This window comes from Orcinus orca, chromosome 7 (assembly GCF_937001465.1).
Source record: "Orcinus orca chromosome 7, mOrcOrc1.1, whole genome shotgun sequence".
Classification (NCBI taxonomy): domain Eukaryota; kingdom Metazoa; phylum Chordata; class Mammalia; order Artiodactyla; family Delphinidae; genus Orcinus; species Orcinus orca.
In genome coordinates this window covers 109,234,533-109,257,112 of record NC_064565.1, presented here as the reverse complement: position 1 = coordinate 109,257,112, position 22,580 = coordinate 109,234,533, and the positions used below count along the sequence as shown (strand labels likewise).

Sequence of the window (22,580 nt, the reverse complement as noted above, 5' to 3'; positions counted from 1 at the left end):
ATAAGTCCATTCATCCAACAGATATACATTGGGTACTTATTATATTTCAGAGACTATTATGGCACTGGGGATAAACATGTGAATAAAAAAAGATGAAATCCCTATTGTCATAGAGCTTATATAGTAACTAAATGCATGGTGATGGGAATGCATTGGCTACTCCCAGCATAGCAGTGTCCTCTCACTGTTAGTTAATGTCCTTTCACATTGGACAGTCCCACTGACTAATGGGAGACCAGTTAGGTTCCTGCAGGTTGGTTCAGCTGTCCATTCATGCACCTATCCACCCAGCCATCTTTTCAATTAAAATGTACTGAGACACTCCTAGATGTTAGGGCCACCATCAGACATTCTTCCTCTGAAAGGTGACCACAGCAACACACTATTTTAACAAAATCCCCTTGATAAATGCTTTATCACAATACGTCTGGAGACTAATTGCATGATGTATCTATTTTTTGGTTAAAATGCAAATACCTCTGGTTTTCTTTAATTTTTGACTGTGTTTCCTATTTGTTTAAAATATCAAATACATTTTGAATGATTCAAACCAATTTGTGTATTCCTCATAAAACAATAATTTGTTTTACTGAGACTTGCTTCTGGAATGCAAGTAAAAAAATATTTTAAATGATGGATTTAGGGATGGGAGAAGATCTAGGTACTCAAAGTGATTCTGTTTCTACTTGGTTTTGAGACTATCATGGAATGTTGTTCCACCACTTACTTGGAAAACTAGTCTTTCATAAATGCAACACTGAGTTAGTTTATCCAGATTTTATCCAGAAGTTTAAAAATAGTTTGTAACATTCTACACTCCCAGTTTCCTTCTCTCTACTCAATTCTTACAGATACAGGTCTTCAGAGAAGCCAAAGTTTTAAAGATGAGACATTTCAGTTCGTTCAGCCAAAGAGATCTTTTATCAAAGCATACAGTTCTTCGAGTCAAAATATTTTTTCTTTTTTAAAATTGGGATAAAGTTCACAAAATAAAACACCCCATCTTCACTCTTTTAAAGTTTATAATTCAGTGGTTTTTAGTGTTCTTAGAATGTTGTGCAACCATCACCACTCTCCAGTTTCAGAACATTTCCATCACCCCAACTCTCCCCTTCTCCAACCCCTGATAATTACTAATCTATTTTCTGTCTCCATGAAGTTGCCTATTCGGGACATTCCATATACATGGAATTATACAGTATGTGATTTCTTTCACTTGGGATAATGTTTTCAAGGTTCATCCATGTTGTAGCACGGATTGGTACTTCATTGCTTTTTATGGTCGAATAGTATTCCATTGTATGGATGTAGCACGTTTTGCTTATCTATTCATCAGTTGAAGTGAGTCGTTCCCATATTTTGGCTATTACAAATAATGGTGCAGTAAATATTCATGTACAAGTTTATGTGTGAACATATGCTGTCAGTTCTCTCGGGTGTATACCTAGGAATGAAATTGCTGGGTCATATGGTAACTCTATGTTTAACTTTTTGACGACCTGCCAGAATGTTGTACCATTTTACATAAAAACATGTTTATATGTATTTGCTGTATGTAGGCAAAATGTGTATTTCTATACTAGGGGATTCCTTTTTAGTTTCAAAAAATAAAAAAAGCACTTGAAAGAATTGTAGCTTGGATTTTTAAGAGAAAAGATTAAATAGAAGAAAATTCCCCTTAGCAAAATGAAGCAATATTTTTTGTACAAGCATTACATACATATATCTTTTCATTTCTCAAAAATATATTTATGCTGTAAAGAATTTGAGAATATTTTTACTTCTAAGAATTAAAAATTAAGTATTCAGTTTAACCATTGCTAAGAAAAGATTGTTATGTCAAAACACTGTTGAAGTTCCCCTTTAGAAAATATTTCCATCACTGACTCTGAATGATGAAAGTAATTATTTTCAACATTATAATGTATACTCTGTTTTAAGAGATATATTTATATTTAACATATACAGACTTTAAACCCAGGACATAGAACCTCACTTGTAGATGAGAGTCTTCTGGAAGAGAAGAGTGGCAGAAATTTTTTTAAGTACCAAGATTTGACTATGAAGTAATTCGTGCACATGGCATTGGTAAGGCGCTCTTTCAGGTGGATCAAGCCCTTGGCCACAGATTCCTGGTGAGTGTCCTCAAGTACGATCACTGGTTTTTATTTAATAATTTCCCCTAAAGGTTGGTTCTGCAGGTGTAAATTATCTGAATGCTTCACATGTCAAAAAGCCCAATTGTTCCAGAAATCTATGGATTATGCCTGCTGCCATTCTGTGATTCATTTTTATTATTAAACAGCAGTCCTCTGTCCTCTCCGCCAGTTGCACCCACATGATCACCCAGTGGGAGGATGCACAAGGCTACAGATTCTTGCTCTCCTATTCACTGGGTTTGAATAGCAAAAACCTTCTCATATGTCCAGAGCAGCAGGGTCCCTATAACTAGGAGAGTTAGGACAATGCACTTCATGAGTGGGGTAGGCAGAATAATGACCACACCCTAATCCCCAGAGCCTCTGAACGTGCTCTGCTATGTAGCAAGGGGGAATTATGGTTGTCGATGAAATTAAGGTTGCTAATCCGCTGACCTTGCCATGGGGAAATTATCCTGGATTATCTGGGCGGGCCCAGTATAATTAAAAGGGTCCCTAGAAGCAAAAGAGGAAGGCAGAAGAGTGAGAGTCGAGAAGGAGATGTGATGAAAAGAGCAGAGGTCAGAGGGTTGCAGCAAGGGAGAGACTCAGCTGGTCACCGCTGGCTTTGAAGGTGGAATAGACCGTGAGCCAGGGAATGCAGGCAGCCTTTAGAATCTGGAAAAAGCAAGGAAACTGAGTCTCCCTTGGAGCCTCCAGAAGGAACACAGCCCTGCCAGCACCTTGATCTTCTGCCAGTGAGACCTACTTCAGACTTCTGACCTCCAGAACCATAAGAGAATAAATTTGTATTGTTTTCAGCCACTGAGTTTGTGGTCATGTGTTACAGCAGCAGTAGGAAACTAATATGAGATTATTCGAGGTGACTAAAAAAAATTTGGGGAATTAAGACAGGGAAATGTTAAACAGTGAAAAATGTGAGAAGTTTTGGAGCTGATGAATATGTAGTGATGGGCAGTGAAGGGAGAGAGGGGGATGGGAGGGAGGACGCAATTCTTTCAGAAATGCAGCCAAGTCTTATTTATTTGGAGCGAATGTGAAGCAAACTGCAAAGTACTCTTAATTTTGAATTGTTCTTTAAAGAAAAAAAAAAAGCAACCCCACTCCTAAGCGTATATCTGGAAAAGATGAAAATTCTAATTCAAAAAGGTAACATGAACCCCTGTGTTCATAGCAGCACTATTTACAATAGTCAAGACATAGAAGCAACCTAAGTGTCCGTCGACAGATGAATAGATAAAGAAGATATGGTGTAGATATATGCAATAGAATATTACTCAGCCATAAAAAAGTATAAAATAATGCCATTTGCGGCAGCATGGATGCAACTAGAAATGATCATACTAAGTGAAGTCAAACAAAGAAAAACAAATATCATATGATATTGCTTATATGTGGAATCTAAAAAAATGATACTAATGAACTTATTTACAAAACAGAAACAGACTCACAGACATAGAAAACAAACGTATGGTTACCAAAGGGGAAAGAGAGGGAAAGGATAAATTAGGACTTTGGGATTAACAGATGCACACTACTATATATAAAATAGATAATCAACAAGGACTTACTGTGTAGCACAGGGAACTATATTTGGTATCTTGTAATATATATTGGAAAAGAATCTGAAAAAGAATGTGTGTATATATATATCTGAATCAGTTTACTGTAGACCTAAAACTAACACAGCATTGTAAATCAACTATAATTTAAAAAAAAAACATAAAAGATAGAATTGCCTTATTTTTTAAAAAACCTGCTGTATTAAAAAAAAAAGGAATTGCCTTATTTTTAAATATATTAAGCAGCGGGAGGAACAAATGGGGGATGGGGTGGGGGGAGAAGGGACAGTCACAGGGATTCCGATCTGTCCGAGTGCCACCTCCCAGCCACTCTGCCTACAGCCTTTTGGGCACGTTATCCAACATTTCTGAGTCAGTTTGCTCTGGTGTAAAATGTGGAAAAACCTATGCTGCCTACAATTTTAATGAGACTATATATACGGAGGCCAAAATTGCTATAAGATGTAACCTGTCCTTATTTACAAATGTCCAAAGGGATAACGACCTGATTAAACAACAGTTGTTGTAAATACTTTTTGATTTAAAACAGTTTATTCCCTCTATTTAACACGTCTTTCCCCTTTTTCTTTTCTGATTTACTGCATTACTACACTGAAATGCCACCCTGGCCTATACTGGAATTGTCATGAATTCCAAGAGAAGGGTCGCGGAGAAGGGCGACTTCAGTGTGGAGGCCAGTGAGTGTGGGCCGGACCCACTCCCAGTCTCCCATCTCCTAGCCTGGGTCTCACGCAGAGGCACGGCTCTGTAGGTTTCTGTAATGCTTATCAGCATCTCAATGCAAGAAGAAGGAGCCGAGGATGGAGAAATAAGCCTCCTTTGGACAGGAGGTTTCAGAGAGGAGAAGGCTCTACACGAAAAAAGGGACAAGGGTGGCAGAGAAATCACAGCCCGAGTCTGGGCCCCAGTTCTCCTCCCATCCAAGCTCTGTTTTAAGGATTCAATGCGATGACGGATGTGGAAGCTCTTGGACAGTCATAAGCCCGAGGCAGACATATGCAGTTTTGAGTGGTTGTCCTAGTCACTGCAGGCTGCTGTGACACATACCATCGACTGGGGGGCTTATGAGCAATGCAAATTTATTTCTCACAGTTCTGGAGACTGACAGTCTGAGATCCGGGTATCAGCATGGGCATGTTTTTGTGAGGACGCTCTCCTGGGTTGCAGACTGCTGGCTTCTCATCGTATCCTCACATGGGGGAAGGACTGAGAGAGAGCTCTCCAGGTCCTTTTAGAAGGGGAATAATCCCATTCACAAGGACTGCACCCTCATGACCTAATACTCCCAAAGGCCCGACCTCCTAATACTATCACATGGGGCTTAGGATTTCAACATATGAATTGGGGTAGGACACACACATTCAGTCTTTTTTTGGTTGCATCTTTCCTGTTAAAATTTCTCTATAATAATGATGTTACCCCAGTTGGATATCTGCCTCACTTATAAGACCCTGAACTACCTAACTCTCCCCTGACTTGTTCGTATTGTTTCCCAAACCGTCTCCCCAGTCCGGTTAGGTTTCTTCCATCCTCCCTCCTTCCGGCTGGTTCCACTTAACATCATCCAGGATACACTAGTCTTTGCAGCAGTTCCTGGACAAGGCTGCCTCCTTCCAGCTCTCCTCTAGTTTTCATTATGAGAGTCGTCTCCCTCCAATCATCCGTCCATCCAGGTCTCACCTTCCAAGTGTCCCCACCGCACCCAGCACAATGAGGACCACACCAAAGGTCGTGAGTACTTGACTGATTAAAAGGAGGAAATGTAGTGATGATATCCAGAGAGAGGATAACATTTATCTTGTCACTTGTGACAATCAACTGGCGACAGTAACCTTATTGGAAACTAAAAAAAAAGGTTTCTGGAGTTAATTCTTGTGTTCTTTTTCTTTTTAGTTTGTTTTTCATTAAAACCAGCAGTTTAAATTAATCTGCGTTTTTGCTTTTTCGTAGGTTGCTCGTACTTATTCTCTTCTCTGTACAACATGCGTACGGGGTAAGTCCATTAATGAGCTCTGATTGCATGTTGAAAATTCACTGTATTGAATGAATCATTTTTATTATACTGTTTTAACCATTTTTAAAAATGCAAGTGTAGTTAATTTACAATATTGTGTTAGTTTCAGGTGTACAGCAAAGTGATTCTGTTTATCCATCTATATCTTGATTCTTTTCCATTATAGGTTATTACAAGATATTTAATATAGTCCCCTGTGCTATGCAGTAGGTCCCTGTTGGTTATCTATTTTATATATAGTAGTGTGTATATGTTAATCCCAAACTCCTAATTTATCCCTTCCCTCCTTTCCCCTTTGGTAACCATAAGTTTGCTTTCTGTGTCTGTGAGTCTATTACTGTTTTGTAAATAAATTCATTTGTATCATTTTTTTTAGATTCCACATATAAGCGATATCATATATTTGTCCTTCTCTGGCTTACTTCACTTAGTATGATAATCTCTAGGTCCATCCATATTGCTGCAAATGGCATGATTTCATTCTTTTTTATGGCTAATATACCATTTTATATATATATATATATATATATATATATTTACCACATCTTCTTTATCCATTCATCTGTTAATGGACATTTAAGTTGCTTCCATGTCTTGGCTATTGTAAATAGTGCTGCTATGAACATTGGGGTGCATGTATTTTTTCAAATTGGAGTTTTCTCTGGATAAATACCCAGAAGTGGGATTTCAGGATCACATGGTAACTCTATTTTCAGTTTTTTAAGGAACCTCCATACTGTTCCTCATAGTGCCTGAACCAATTTATATTCCCACCAGCAGTGTAGGAGGGTTCCCTTTTCTCCACACCTTCTCCAGCATTTATTATTTGTAGACTTTTTTTTTTTTTTGGCGGTACGCAGGCCTCTCACTGCTGTGGCCTCTCCCGTTGTGGAGCACAGGCTCTGGACGCGCAGGCTCAGCGTCCATGGCTCACGGGCCCAGCCGCTCCGCGGCATGTGGGATCTTCCCGGACCGGGGCACGAACCCGTGTCCCCTGCATCGGCAGGCGGACTCTCAACCACTGTGCCACCAGGGAAGCCCTATTTGTAGACTTTTTGATGATGGACATTCTGACTGGTGTGAGGTGATACCTCATTGTAGTTTTGATTTGCATTTCTCTGATACTTAGTAGTATTGAGCATCTTTTCATGTGCCTCTTGGCCATCTGTATGTCTTCTTTGGAGAAATGTCTATTTAGGTCTTTTACCCGTTTTTTATTTGGTTGTTTGGCTTTTTTTTATATTAAGCTGTATGAGCTGTTTGTGTATTTTGGAAATTAATCCCTTATCAGTAGCATCATTTGCAAATATTTTCTCCCAGTCCATAAGTTGTCTTTTCATTTTGTTTATGGTTTCTTTTGCTTTGAAAAAGATTTTAAGTTTAATTAGGTCTCATTTGTTTATTTTTGTTTTTATTTCCATTACCCTAGGAGACAGATCCAAAAAAATTTTGCTGCAATTTATGTCAAAGGGTGTTTTGCCTATGTTTTCCTCTGGGAGTTTTATAGTATCCTATCTTACATTTAGGTCATTAATCCATTTTTTTTTAACATCTTTATTGGAGTATAATTGCTTTACAGTGGTGTGTTAGTTTCTGCTTTACAACAAAATGAATCAGTTATATATATACATATGTTCCCATATCTCTTCCCTCTTGCGTCTCCCTCCCACCCTCCCTATCCCACCCCTCCAGGTGATCACAAAGCACCGAGCTGATCTCCCTGTGCTATGCGGCTGCTTCCCACTAGCTATCTACCTTACGTTTGGTAGTGTATATATGTCCATGCCTCTCTCTCGCTTTGTCACAGCTTACCCTTCCCCCACCCCATATCCTCAAGTCCATTCTCTAGTAGGTCTGTGTCTTTATTCCTGTCTTACCCCTAGGTTCTTCATGACATTTTTTTTTCTTAGATTCCATATATATGTGTTAGCATATGGTATTTGTCTCTCTCTTTCTGACTTACTTCACTCTGTAAGACAGACTCTAGGTCTATCCACCTCATTACAAATAGCTCAGTTTCGTTTCTTTTTATGGCTGAGTAATATTCCATTGTATATATGTGCCACATCTTCTTTATTCATTCATCTGATGATGGACACTTAGGTTGTTTCCATCTCCAGGCTATTGTAAATAGAGCTGCAATGAGCATTTTGGTACATGACTCTTTTTGAATTATGGTTTTCTCAGGGTATATGCCCAGTAGTGGGATTGCTGGGTCATATGGTAGTTCTATTTGTAGTTTTTTAAGGAACCTCCATACTGTTCTCCACAGTGGCTGTATCAATTTACATTCCCACCAACACATTCATCCATTTTGAGTTTATCTTTGTATATGGTGTTAGAGAATGTTCTAATTTCATTCTTTTACATGTAGCTATCCAGTTTACCCAGCACCACTTATCAAAGAAACTGTCTCTTCTCTGCTGTGTATTCTTGCCTCTTTTGTTGTAGAGTAATTGACCATAGTACATGGTTTTATTTCTGGGCTTTCTATCCTGTTCCATTGATGTTTATGTCTGTTTTTTGTGCCAGTACCATACTGTTCTGATTACTGTAGCTTTGTAGTATAACCTTAATTCAGGGAGCGTGTTTCCTCCAGCTCCGTTCTTCTCAAGATTGTTTTGGCTATTTGGGGTCTTCTCTGTTTCCATACAAATTAAAAATTTTTTTGTTCTAGTTCTGTGAAAAATGCAATTGGTAAATCGATAGCGATTGCATTGAATCTGTAGATTTCCTTGGGTAGTATAGTTATTTTGACAACATTGATTCTTTCAATCCAAATACATAGTATATCTTTCCATCTGTTTGTGTCATCTTTGATTTCTTTCATCAGTGTCTTATAGTTTTCAGAGTACAGGTCTTTTGCCTCCTTATGTAGGTTTATTCATAGGTATTTTTTTTCTTTTTGATGTTATGGTAAATGGGGTTGTTTCCTTAATTTCTCTTTCTGATATTTCATTGTTAGTGTATAGGAATGCAAGAGATTTCTGTGCATTAATTTTGTATCCTGCAACTTTACCAGATTCATTGATGAGCTCTAGTAGTTTTCTGGCAGCATCTTTAGGATTTACTATGTATAGTATCATGTCATCTCTGCAAACAGTGACAGTTTTACTTCTTTTCCAACTTGGATTCCTTTCATTTCTTTTTCTTCTCTGATTGCCAGGACTTTCAGAACTATGTTGAGTTAAGTGGTGAGAGTGGACATCCTTGTCTTGTTCCTGATCTTAGAGGAAATACTTTCAGGTTTTCACCATTGAGTATGATGTTAGCTGTGGGTTTGTCATATGTGACCTTTATTATGTTGAGGTATGTTCCCTCTATGCCCACTTTCTATAGAGTTTTTTTTATCATAAATGGATGTTGAATTTTATCAAAGGCTTTTTCTGCCTCTATTGAGATGATCATACGGTTTTTATTCTTCAGTTTGTAAATGTGGTATATCACATTGATTGATTTGCAGATATTGAAAAATCCTTGCATCCCTGGGATAAATCCCACTTGATCATGGTGTATGATCCTTTTAATGTATTGTTGGAGTTGGTTTGCTGGTATTTTGTTGAGGATTTTTGCCTCTGTGTTCATCAGTGATATTGTCCTATAATTTTCTTGTTTTGTGATATCTTTGTCTGGTTTTGGTATCAGGGTGATGGTGACCTTATAGAATGAGTTCAGAAGTGTTCCTTCCTGTACAAGTTTTTGGAATAGTTTCAGAAAGTTAAGTGTCAGCTCGTCTCTAAATGTTTGGTAGAATTGGCCTGTGAAGCCATCTGGTCCTGGACTTTTGTTCGTTGGGAGTTTTTAAATCACACATGCAATTTCAGTACTTGTAATTAGTCTGTTCATATTTTCTATTTCTTCCTGGTTCAGTCTTGGCAGATTGTACCTTTCTAAGAATTTGTTCATTTCTTATAGATTGTCCATTTTATTGGCATATAGTTGCTTGTAGTAGTCTCTTATGATCCTTTGTATTTCTGCAGTGTCAGTTGTAACTTCTCCTTTTTCATTTCTGATTTATTGATTTGATCCCTCTCCTTTTTTTCTTGATGAGTCTGGCTAAAGGTTTATCAATTTTGTTTACCTTTACAGAGAATGAGCTTTTAGTTTCATTGATCTTTTCTCTTGTGTTCTAGTCTCTATTTCATTTATTTCTGCTCTGATCTTTATGATTTATTTCCTTCCTTTATGATGAAAACCTTTGGGTTTTGTTCATTCTTCTTTCTTTATTATACTTTGAAACAATTCACTCTCTGGGATTATTCTCTCATCTGTAAAAATGAAGTGTTGGATTAGATGAACTCTAAGGTTTCTTTTATATTCTACAGTTAAGACTGATTACCAAATTGCATAGGTATTAGAGATTTTTTTTTTTGTTTTATAATATAACCCTTTCTTCAAAACTTTTTTCAGAGTGGGCAGGAAGCAGCCGGGCCATTACAAGATTAAATCAAGAAGTATAAGATTAAATTTGAACGTTTTAATTCTGGAGAAGGATAAGCCTAGAACATTCCGTAATAAGCCCTCTTTCTTCTGCCTCCTCTCTAGAGAATCTAAGTTATTAAACCCAACTTCAGACATTTCTAGGAAATCCTACTAGAGGCAGCCTTTAGTCAGGTTCATCTTGAGAAAGCCAGACTGGTTTAAATCACGCTAGTGAACACACGTCTGTCTGTCCGTCCGCTAGCTTGGATCCACCCGATCCAACTTCGGTGATTTCAAGTTATCATAGGTCTTTGCAGAGCGAATCAAAATAGAAAGTTGCCATGCATTCTCCTTTCCCTTTTAGTCAGGAGCAAAAGCACATGCATTGAAGAATAGGACGCCCTAGGTTTTTGGCTTTGCCATTGGTTCATCTCTTAACCTATTCAAGACTCAGTTTTCTCCTGTGGGAAGTGGGCATGATAAAATTTGCCCAACTTAGTTCTCAGGCATTTCAGAGAATCACCTCAAATAATGAACAGAAACATACTGAAATATTTGTGTGTGAATTCTTTTTTCTCTTATCTGACTTTTCTAAGTTTCTTTTGTATTACATTCTTTTTTTTCTATTACAAAAGTCTACAGAGCACTAAATTTTACTTCCTTTGTTACTTATGTCTCACATAAGTGCATATAACTCCTGAACCAAAGATTACTCTATCCTGGACCTTCCTACCAAATTCTGGTATGCGAAGATTCTAGAGTTCACACAGAGAGTGGCTCTACTGTAGGTGGGTTTTAAAGGGAGAGAAATAAATAGATGCAATCTCTATTAAAGGCAATTTGGCATTATCTATCAGGATTTTAAATGCACATGCCTGTTGACATAGCAATTTCCCTTTTTGGAATTTATCATCCATATTTATTCTGACTTATGCATAAAGGTGTATGCACAAGAATATTAGTTTAAAGGTAGTGTTTGATAGCAAAAAAGGGAGATAATGAAATGACCATCAATACGGACTGATTAAATAGTACTTTGTTTGGTGGATAGTCATATATATTAATTCAGAATGATTAAGTGAGAAAAGCAAGGTACAAAGAAATATACCATTTGGGTAAAAATAAAACAAGGACAAAAATCACCAAAAGTGTGTGTGTGTGTGTGTGTGTGTGTGATCATTGTGTAAATATGCTCATAAATGCCCAGACACGGGTTTGAAGAGAGCAATTACCTTTAGGGGAGGGAACCGGGGGCCAGAGTTGGAAGATAAAATATCTTTTTTTCCATTACACTATTTTGTACTGTTTGAATTATCATGTGCATATGTTATTTGTTTTGCCAAAAAAACCCAATAAAAGTAAAAAATGCAAGACTGATTACTAATCTGGAAGTTAGTAAAATATTTTCTTTAACTTTCTATGCAACAAATATTTGTTTAAAAATATCCGAGATAAAATAGATAGTGACTTTTCTTCTCTTTGAAGAAGAATGACACTGGTTTTTGAGAATGCCACTGTATTCCCAGTGAATGTGGTTTATATTTTGGATGTTGACTTGTCTGAGATATTGTCTTGATCTCTTTTTAATGGGATTATACAATCTGTTTCTGAGGTGCAGTTTCTTCCTCTATAAATGTCCCCCCCCTTTAAAGTGATGTTTTTGGGGATATGTCTGATGTAGAAGAACTTTGTAGGGACTGAAATCACCTCGCTTTTTTCTTTTATTGGTCCAAGTCAAAGCTTTACATGTGTTCCTTTATTAGAATTCTGCTAATCTACTTTAAACTGATTCTTATCTGAAATTTAATTTTGCTACAAACATCTCAATGATGCTTGGCACAATTAAGTTAAAAAAAAACAAACTTGCCTTTATTTTCAAGCCATGTAATCAACCGACCTTCTTTTTTCTCTGGTTATTTTGATATTTCACTGAACACATAGTAATGAATCCCAACCTTAAATGAACCCAAGTGTTCAGCCTAGTTATTTTAAGTGCTTTCATGCTGTCCTGACCTGGCCCTGAGCGTTTAAAAAATTGTTTTTACCTAATCAGGGTTTTGAACTTATTGTTTCTGCATTTATAGATAACAGGGTTCCTCAAAATTCGAGAGGCATATGTTTCTGAAACTTCAAATACATTTTTTTAAACTTAAATTATCTACTTGCTTGGCTCTTGTCAAGGTTCGCATTTTTATATACTTTTAATAACCCATAAGCATTATGTTTATAAAGATGTCCTTTTTATTAATGCTTAAGTTAAAGGCTTTTTATTGTGTCTGCTCATAGTTTTCAAGAAAAAAGAGGTCTTAATGGTATGATTGAAAAGAAAAATGAATGCTGCTCAGACTCCTTTCCCTCCCATCACATATACATTCGTATGTATACATTTGTGTATTTCATGTGTACATATGTATATTCATGTATATTTATGTACATAAGTATGTTTGTATAGTTATGTATATATATCTTCTGTCAGAACTGTACATGTTGGTTCAGTTGCTTTATGGTTCCCCGTTATATGTTGGTCTAAAGGCTGAAGTCTACAGTGTCGTTAGTTTTAAGAGATCTATCGGCTATAGAAGCGTGTGGTCCTGTCCACACCTACGACTCCTGGCACCGAGAGCTGCTTTACCGCATCCTCCCTCTCAACATGCACCCCTGTCTGTGAACAAATGCTCAGTGCATTTTCACTGCAGGTGCACGATGCTGGCTGTCGTTAAGGATCTACTTATGGAAACAGTTCCTCTGGGACTACTGTATTGAAGTGACTGATGACTCACCATATACATAGAATTTGTGAGAAAAAGGGGCTGATTCTTCCCATGGGGCGTGCGTGCGTTGTGCGTGTGTGTGTGTTAAAGTTAAGACGAGATGCAACTGTGGGGTCATTCTCTAAAGAGAGTTGAAGAAAAGCTAGCTAAAAGTGGGGACAGTGCTCAAATTATTCAAGTCCAAGAGCTTTCTGGTTGAGACACACATTAGAGGGAGCCATCTTGGAGCAAATTGTAGGAAGACTAATTTTAATACAAGTCCAAGGCTATGACTGCAGTTCTGACCCAGGAGGGCCTCCCTGTGGGACACATACCCTAGCTGATCTTGGAGATAAAGTAAGAGGGTCTTATTGAAAAAAAGCCAAGCTTATAATTTAAACTTGACACCACTGTGGTGTCTAGTTGTGTACACAACTGCATAGTTAACATTCTAAGATTGTTCACAACTTGGTAAACGAAATCTTACCGAGAGAGAGATTGCAGAAGATTCTGATTAAAGCAGCGTAGCTTCAGAAGGAGTTTTTTTTTTTTTAATCCTGGCTCACATAAACTTTTATCCTGCTCACGTAACCATCAACTCTTTTATTATCAAGCCACAATGTAAGTTTTTTGCCTTTTTATATATCAATATTAGTCTTTTCACAGTTTCAGAGGTAAAATTATACTGTGACATTCTCATGAGTTAGATAAACCAACAGTGCTTGTTATAAGGTATATACCATGTACCCATCGAGGTGATGAATACTGGTAAACTAAAGCAGATTCTTCACTTTCTAGGGTGGAAAGAAGTTTATTGGTCCCTGCGGGGGAAGAGATTGCTCTCTTTGCCAGTGCTTTCCTGAAAAGGGGTCTCGGGTAAGTGATGTAAAAATCAGCATGGGAAATGGGAGCGGGAAACGGGAAATTACTAATCAAAGGGCATAAAGCTTCAGTTACGCAAGATGAATAAGTTCTAGAAATCTTCCGTCCAGCCTTCTACCCACTCTCAGCAATAATGTTTTGTTCACTTAAAATTTTGTAGAATCACCTTGTACAGAAAGGATCCTGGTGCAATGGTCCATGCCGGGTCGCCATTATTGATATTCATGTTGTATATCAACATTTTAAAGGCTCTGTCTGAGAAATTCTGCAGTGAGTTAAAAAAAAAAAAAAACCTACTTAACTTTGTTTAAAGTAGTGTTTCCAGACATTTGACCACATGACTCTTTTTTGGACAGCACCTATTAAAATCCCGTGGAATAGTGTTCTGTAATCGAAGTGAGAGCTGCATTTATCATGTGCTTCTTATGTGCCAGGCACTGTCCTATGTGCTCAAAATGCTTTAGCTCACTGATCCCACACAACAACTCTCTTCCCATCTTATGGTACCATCTTTGCAGTGTCGAAGACTTCAGCACAGAGCAGTTAAGTCCACCCAGGACGGTGCTCTTGATGACTACACCCGATTCTCTGCCCTGAGATGCACAGTAACCCTTACGGTATATAGGGTCTCTTATACATTTATTTATGAACCTCTCTCATATATTCTGACAGCAGCAATTGGCAGGCACTAACTCATCTGTGCTGGAGTATTAGATCAAACCATCCTTTTGATTAAAAATACTCCCACAATCTTCCAAGAAAAGAGTATGTTTCAGAAGTTTTGGACAGTTTTTGAGTCAGATCAGTGATCGTTTTGAAACATGTCCAAATCGATCCCACAGGGCTGTGTGTGACACTCAAAAAACACAAATCAGTCAAGATGAGTCAACAAGGAGGTGAAATGTTACCTTTCTGAGAGAAAGGACCGTTTTTTCTCCCACAGCATTGCTTTATTGTCACACGAGTTATCGTCGTCACGAGTGTGACACATGTGCAGGTCCTTCGTTGTGTTCTTGCTGTAAGCAGCTACCTTGTTGAGCTGAAGTTATGGCAGATCGCTTTCTACTTAAACGGATTTGTTTCTTCTTCAATAAAATTTTGGTGATCAGAATTTATCTCGAGCTTTTCCCAGCCACTTTCATGATACAATTTAAAAACTGCATTTCCAGGAAACAAAGTTAGGACCCTAAAAAAGAGCAGAAGTGCTTTAGCTTTTTTCATGTCAATGGACACAATACTCAGGAAAAAAGCCTGGCGTTTGTGTGAGGTTGTCCCTATAAACGTGCCAAGATTTTAAGACCCTTTGAGCTTGAGGCCCAAGAAAAATGTAGTGATCAGCTCCGTGGCAGGAATGGGATGGGGACACCACAAAACAAAGAGGGACAGTTGTTTCGATGAAGCCGGCTAGGTGTGGGCCTCTGATTTAATGATGTCGAGACATTTTTTTTTTTTGCTGTCACAGCTGGATGGAGGGGGGTGCTCCTGGTTCTAGTGAGTCACAGGCCATGGATACCCTTCAATATCTACAGTGCACAGGACGGCCCCACATGAAAGAACTGAAAGAACTAGCCATCCTCGAACGCCAGTAGTGCCGAGGTTGAGAAACCCTGCTTTAATCCTACAGCAACTCTATGAAGCCAGTAGGATTATTACCAATATTTCCATTGGTCAATACAAGGAATCTGGATTTACAAGAATTTTAAATAACTTGCTAGTATGTGGAAGAGTCAGGAAACCACCTCCTGGTATTTGGTCTCAGCCCCCGAGTTTGCCCCGTGATCAATGAGAAGAGGATTACACTCAGGTTCAAACACCAGTTTTAGCCTTAACTTTTGGGAGCCCTAGTGGCGGCTTGAATCTGCCCAAGCCTGGCAGTTTCCTCTGCCCAGTTTTCTCATATTTACCTGCCTGGTGCTTTGTCTTCTGTGTCCTTGGGCCCTAAAACCATCGTAAGCATTTGCACGTGTAGAGGATGCTCTGTCTCTCCCATCACACAGTCTTCAGCGCCGTGGGTCAGGAGGGCTCATGGGGGTGGGCTGCGCCCCGCCCCGCTGTCTGCGTCCCTGCTTCTGGGTGGTCAGGGGGAGCTGTGTGCGGAGCACCGCCAACCTCTGCCCTTCCTGGCACAGACGGGTCCTTTGTGACGGCACAGGTTGCTGGTGATGTTTTCCAGCTAGGAATTTGGGAACGTGGCTCGTGCATACCCGGCAGGTGGTTTGGAGGCGACCAGCCAACTCGCACATCATCTCTCGAGCCGCCGTGACAGCTTAAGGTGCACTATAAAGATAGGAACGTACCGAATTCCGAGGGTTGAGGCTCTGCCCGAGGCGGCATAGCCCGTGAGTGGAACAGCCAGGCCTTCCTAAGAGGGAAATGATTCCTCTCATATGGTTGAATGGCTGAGTGAGTGGTTTGTTCAGCCCCAAATCAAAACTGCTGTGTCTGCAGCGAGGGTTGGGTGCCAGGCTGGGTGAAGGTTTCAACTGGAGATGGAAGCTGGTGTTTGAGGGGGAGTTGGGATGCATCAAAGGGCAGGTGCCAAGGGGGGCTCCTTCATCTCACCGCTGTACCGCTGGAAGCTCACAGCCCAGCCTCAACATGCGTTCTCATCAGTAATCACTGTGACCTCCCGTTGGACCGTCTCCTGCTGCATCAGCTGGGCCACTCACTCTCCCTTGAACATAATCTAAATATTCCCACTCCTCTACCTTTTTATTTTTTTAAAAGAATAATTATAGTAGTTTTTATTGTACTATTCATATATGCTTATTATAGACCATTTAGATAATACTGGAAAACTAGAAGGCACAAAATAAATCATGGATTCACCACCAGGAAGCAATCACTCAATATTTATTAATTTTTTGACGTACCACCTCTACCCTTTTCTGGAAAGCCTTCCCACTTCCACTCGGCCTCCATCTTGAGCCCTCCTCAAAGGAGCTCAGAAGAGACGCTGCCCCCATAAGGCCTCCTGCCTGTCCCAGCCGGTGTGGACGGGTCCCCCCGTGTGAACCCGCTTCCCTCCCGTGACGCTTCTCATACCCTGACCTGGAGCTCTGCTTGGGTTCGAGCGTGGATGTGTCTGACCCTCTGGATTAGATTGTCAGCCCATGCTCCTTAAAGGGGGCTGTGTGGACGTGTGCGAGATGCTCATGCTGGCTCCCGGCCCACCGTGGATGCTCTAGAAATAGAAGTTGCCTATGTCTGTTTCTCCTCCTTGAGGGAAGGGGGTCCTTTTTTGGTATTTCTTTGAGGTGATCACAGTAGATGGCACCTAACAGGTAGTTAATAAATACACATAAATCAATAACTTAAAATTCAGAGTTCAGCCTGGACAGGATTTGGGAGCCTGAGCTGGTGGCCACATGCAGCATGTATGTGGGGACACCCGCCAAGTCCGAGGGAAACGGGAACGGAATTAGTGGGAAGTCTCTCCCCTCCGCGTCTTTTATTCCCACACACAACATGTAAACCTGGTAGTAAGTGACCATCTCACAGAGTTCAGATTCTCTTGGAATTTCAGGTAGGGCCAGAAATAAGCACTTTGAGCCACAGAAAGGAGCATGACCATTGCTGTACTCAGACCTTTTAAAGGTTCAGTAGCATCCTGCATTCTCAGTGTGGGACACTGGGGATTACCTCTCTGGTCTTTTTGGTTTTCAGAGCCCTCACCTGGGAAATAAGGGTTTGTACTGGAGGGCTGGTCCTGTCCCTCCCAGCCCTAACACCCTGTGGTTCTGTGATGTGCGGCACGACTTTTCACATGTGACAGCGATTTAATGGCTTCCAAAATACTTTGTGACTCTGCCTAACGTTTACCCAAGCATCATTATGGTCCCTCTTTAAGGATATGAATGAGGTGGACTTGGGCAGGATTTTAAATTATTCTTTATCTGTTTCAAGGGAAGAATCTCTGTTTCTTTGATGGAGGTCTTCTTGTAGGGAAAATTACATGTCTTCATAGACTAGGATGGGACCTTTTGTAAGTTCTGCTTTAGTAACTAGTTTGATGCTAAAGACACCTTCTGTACATTTTTCCAGAATAAAATATATTTGTATTGTTTTCCATTCAAGGGAGTCTAGTAACTGTTAAGTCAATAGAACTTTACAATTTGGTAGTTTTATACACAAGAAGGTCAAATGGCTTAAAACTCAAGGCCTGTCTTAGTTTTTTTCGGTTTGAAAACCAAAATCACACATCAGCAAAACAGTCTTTCCTTTGGGACTTTTAAATCACTAAAGTATATACAAGTATCTTTCCTGCAGTTTCATTCACTTGTCCCTCACACTCCTAAGAGCTTGCATTCCATTATAAAAATGGAATTTCCTTGGGTAGTTTTAACTGTTGTTAACATTTTTCATATCATTAAATTATTTGCACACAAAGTTCTAGAATTCAACCTCTTTATCACTCACACAGCTGTGTTCTAGTACACTCTCTAACTGTAGCCTGATAAATGGTTCAGAGCAATTATTTTCATGTCCCAAAGTTTGCGTAAGTCAATTATGTTACATTTTGATAGAAGCAAGTTCCAGTGACAGCGGAGAAGTTGGCACATTTGGTCTGTCACCACCCCTTCGTGTTTTGGTTTTGATTTCTTCTTCTTCTTGCTGCTTCTTTCTCCTCCAAGCGCCAACTCCCTAGCTCATTGTGTCTCTACTGGAGAATTCTCTGATAGATGCTGACACACTCAGCGGCCTTCAGGGGACAGCAGGTGACCTGAGTGAGGGGCCCTGGGAAGGGGCCTCAGCCTTGGGGACTATATGAGGAGCAGAGCAGTGCGCTTGTCATGTAAAGGCATCAGAATTCAGAATTAAACAAACAAACAAACATAGTGCCTAACAATTAAACAAATTTCCTGGTGGAATTCAACCCGCCACGTGCCAGCTTGTAACTGGTTTAGCTTGTTAAAGTGTTCTCCTTGTCATGAATGTTAAGCTTAAATTTTGAAGAATGGAGAACTTGCAGAAGTTGAAAGAATGAATCTTTTATGTCAGTGCATGAGGAAGTATTTCTGAACAGGGTATGGGAGACCCGGGGGGGTAGAGGGGGGATATATGCCTATCATTTTATATTATTTGGCCTATTAGCTGTCACTAATAGCTGATATCTATACAGAGGAATAACTCCAACTAATTAACATGGCTTTCAGCATGCTTGGCAATCTGTCTCTTTAGATCCAGCGTTGGTGCTTGAAAAAGGAGAGAAAGCAAGCTCATATCTGCCTGCTACTTTCATTAAATAATTTGCCAGTATTATTTACCAAACAGGCCAAGTGTACAAAACCTCACTGAGGAATCCTAGTTGCAGAGGGCGTCTGAAGGTAGATTTTGGCATCTCTGCCCCAGTCAGTCACCTCATTAAACGGGCAGTGATTTGCAGCCTGAACCCTTGGTCTCCCGTGTGGAGTTCAATCCCATAGCAACGATGATTGCTGAGCTCTGCGACCCAGTGTGAACTGTGGCCAGGCGGGCGCAGAGCTCAGCAAATGTGGGACTAGGCTGAACTTGAGAGGATCAAGGTCATTACCAAAGTGGAGTCAGCCTTTGTTGTTGGTGAGAAATAAGGCGCATCTCAAAGCAGGGCGTATTCCACGCAGGAACACAGGGAGTGGTGTTTGTGATTCTGAGAATACCTCTCTAGTGCAAAGGCAGCCTCCAACTAAACTAGTTGAAATGCTGAATTACAGAGTTTTAGGAAAGAAAAGTGTACTTCTCCTTTCAAATACCATTTTCAATAAGTTGCCAGGAAATCCACAGGGAAACATATGTCTCCAGGGTGCTCTTTTGCCACTCCTCTGTCATACATACATGAACTTGCAGTTCACTCAGCAAATAAACATTCATTCCTTCCGTTCATTCAGCAAACAGCCGTTGAGCGTTCCCCGTGTGCCAGGCGTCTGACGAGGCTGTGAGGCCTCGGGGATAAAGAGCACAGTCCCTGTGGCCTGGAGCTCGGGTTCCAGCAGGAGAGACAGGTTCACCTCCCGGCTGTTATTTCTGGGTGCCTGACGAGTGCCAGGCGTGGGGTGGTCTAGGTGCCTGGGATGCATCAGGGAAGAGGACGGACGAAGATCCTTGTGCCCTCCCCAGGTGGATATTTGGTGCCCTACCTTGATTTTGCACTGGAGCCTGTGTGTGTGGTAGACAGTGCCGGGGAAGCTTGGACCTAGTGGAACCGGCGGTCAACTAGCAGTGGCCTGGTGGAAGCATGGTGTGTTCATTCCTAGGGCTGCTGTAATAATGACCACATATCTGGTGGCTTTAGACAACAGAAATTTATTTTCTCACAAGTTCTAGAGGCCAGAAGTGCACCAGCAGGGCGTCACCGTTGCCATACGCTCTCCATAGGCAGTAGGGGAGACCCCCATTCCCCGCCTCTTCCAGCCTCTGGTGCTGCCGGCGTTCCTTGGCTTGTGGCTGCATCACTGTCATCTCTGCTTCCATCTTCACATCAGCTTCTCCTCTGTGTGTCTGTTTCAAATCTTCCTCCATGTCCCTCCATGTCTTATAAGGATACATATAATGGCATTTATAGATAACGCAGAACAAAATCCTCATCTCAAAATCCTTAACTTTCCCACATCGTTTGCCACCTAAGGTGATATGCACGGGTTCTGGGGTTAGGGCGTGGACATATCTTTTTGTGGCCACCCTCCAAACCACTGCAAGTGTTTGGGCAGAGAGAACAGCCCCTACTGAGGCCCTGAATTGAGAAGGAGATGGGGTGGTATGTTTGGTGGACCAAAAGGTGACCGGAAAGGTTGGATCCTGCAGGTGAGGGAGCAAGCGGTAAGGGATGCAGTTGAAAAAGCAGACACAGTTTATCCTGAAGAATAAGCAGAGGATTCGAAAGACTTTAGGAAGAGTAGAAACAGGTTGAATTTGCGTTATAAGAAGATCGTTCTGGCAGCTCTTTGGAGAATACAGTGATGGTGGTGCGGGGTGGGAGCAACCTTAGGAAGGACGTCAGGAGGCCGCCGTCGCTGCCCCGGTGGAGGTCACAGTGCCTTAGCAAGGGCGTGGGCGTGAGCGTGGGCGGGGTGGGGGAGAGGATGGGTGTCGGAATGTTTGGGAGGCAGACTGGTCGGGAGAAGGAGGCTCCATGCGGGGTGGTCGAGGTTAGGGTTAGAGGCGCCCAGGATGCCCAGGGGCGTGAGAGCAGCTGTGTGGGTGGCGGCCTGTGGCCGAGGAGCACGTTTTGGGGGATGATCCTGAGTCCAGCTTTGCATGTGGACGTGTGGCCGGGGCTCCTGAAGGGCGTCCGGGTGAGCGAGGGAAGTAGAGGGGGTGCTCAGAGTTGGATGTCATTGACCCCATAGAGATGGACAAGTTTGCCCAAGAGAAAGCGAGAAGAGGGCAGGGCGGTCCAGTGGAGTTGCAGGGGCAATCCCACCCAGCCCGCCTGCCCCCAGAGGAAGGGCAGCCAGCGCGGGAGACACAGGCAGGAGAAAAACATGGCCAGGGCCAGGGGCAGGGATACCAGGAGAGCAGAGCAAGGAAGAGGGAGGGAGAGACGCCTGGGTTCAAGCTTCTCAGACGCCGACCAGGAGCTCTCGGCGCTGCCTGTTCCGTTCCCACAGCAGGTGTGCGATGCTGGGCTGATGTTAACGCCGTTTCTAAAAATGGGAAAACCACTCTTCCGTGACCTGGCTCAAGGGGTGACCTTATTTTCTTTTAATTGAAATATGGTTGATTTACAATGTTTCAGGTGTACAGCAAAGTGATTCAGTTTTATACACACACACACACATACATATTCTTTTTAAGATTATCTTCCACTTTAGACTATTATAAGATATTGAATATAGTTCCCTGTGCTATACAGTAGGTGGGGGACCTTATTTATTGTTCGGTGGCAAAGCCGTGTCTTCTAGTTCTCAGTGCAGTGTTTTTTTCCCCATTGCACCAAGCTGCCTCTTAAGAAAACAGCTGATCTTTTTCTTATATTTTGTATCTGTGTCATAGGAGATGATGGATGTTCACTCCACTTATTGTGACAGTCATTTCGTGATGTGACTTAAATCATTATGCTGTACATCTTTTTTATCTTTTTTGTTTGTTTTTTTGGTGCACCGTGCAGCTTGCAGGATCTTAGTTCCCCGACCAGGGATCAAACCTGGGACTCAGGAATTCCCACTGTTTTACTGAGATATAATTGATACACCACCGTGTAAGTTTAAGATGTACAGCATAGGGAATTCCCTGGTAATCCAGTGGTTAGGGCTCCACGCTTTCACTTCTGAGGGCCGGTTCAATCCCTGGTCAGGGAATTAAAATCCCACAAGCCGTGTGGCACGGCCAAAAAAAAAAAAAAAAGAACCTGGAAGAAAAAAAAGATACAGAAAATATAGCTTATTAATCGAATAAAAAGACATTAATAAGTGAGTTTTACCTGAATGGTTTGGAAGACCACCTTACTGTCCTGCTTATATTTATGAAAAAAAATAGTATTCACTTTACATCCATTAAAAAAAAAAAACACAGCTGAAGATCCTGAGTCAGCGTTACTACAGGCTAAACTGAAAAATTTATGCCCTCATTGAGTGAGGTGAACTTAAGGTACAAGAAAATACTCTGCCATTGCAGTCCGGTCTCCTTGGATTGTCTACTCTTTGAGTTAAACCTTTTTGTTATTTATTTTATGATCCTTCTAGATCTCCAGCAGTCCTTACATCTGTGATACAGGAGGACCCTGGAGGCACCAGCTCTTTAGCTGCGCATTGATTCCCGTTTGAGGGTTTAAGTGATGTTATAGTGCCACCTA

General features: G+C 41.0%; 1 protein-coding gene across 1 annotated transcript in view; it reads left to right on the top strand.

Moving 5' to 3' along the window:
• The window catches only part of COL4A4 (collagen type IV alpha 4 chain), a 133,307-nt gene that overhangs the window by 10,705 nt on the left and 100,022 nt on the right, over positions 1–22,580 (top strand). Inside the window, exons 2-3 of the mRNA XM_049712195.1 lie at positions 5,693–5,735; positions 13,727–13,804. Coding sequence (XP_049568152.1) covers positions 5,693–5,735; positions 13,727–13,804 — 121 coding nt within the window. The remainder of the gene's footprint in view (positions 1–5,692; positions 5,736–13,726; positions 13,805–22,580) is intronic.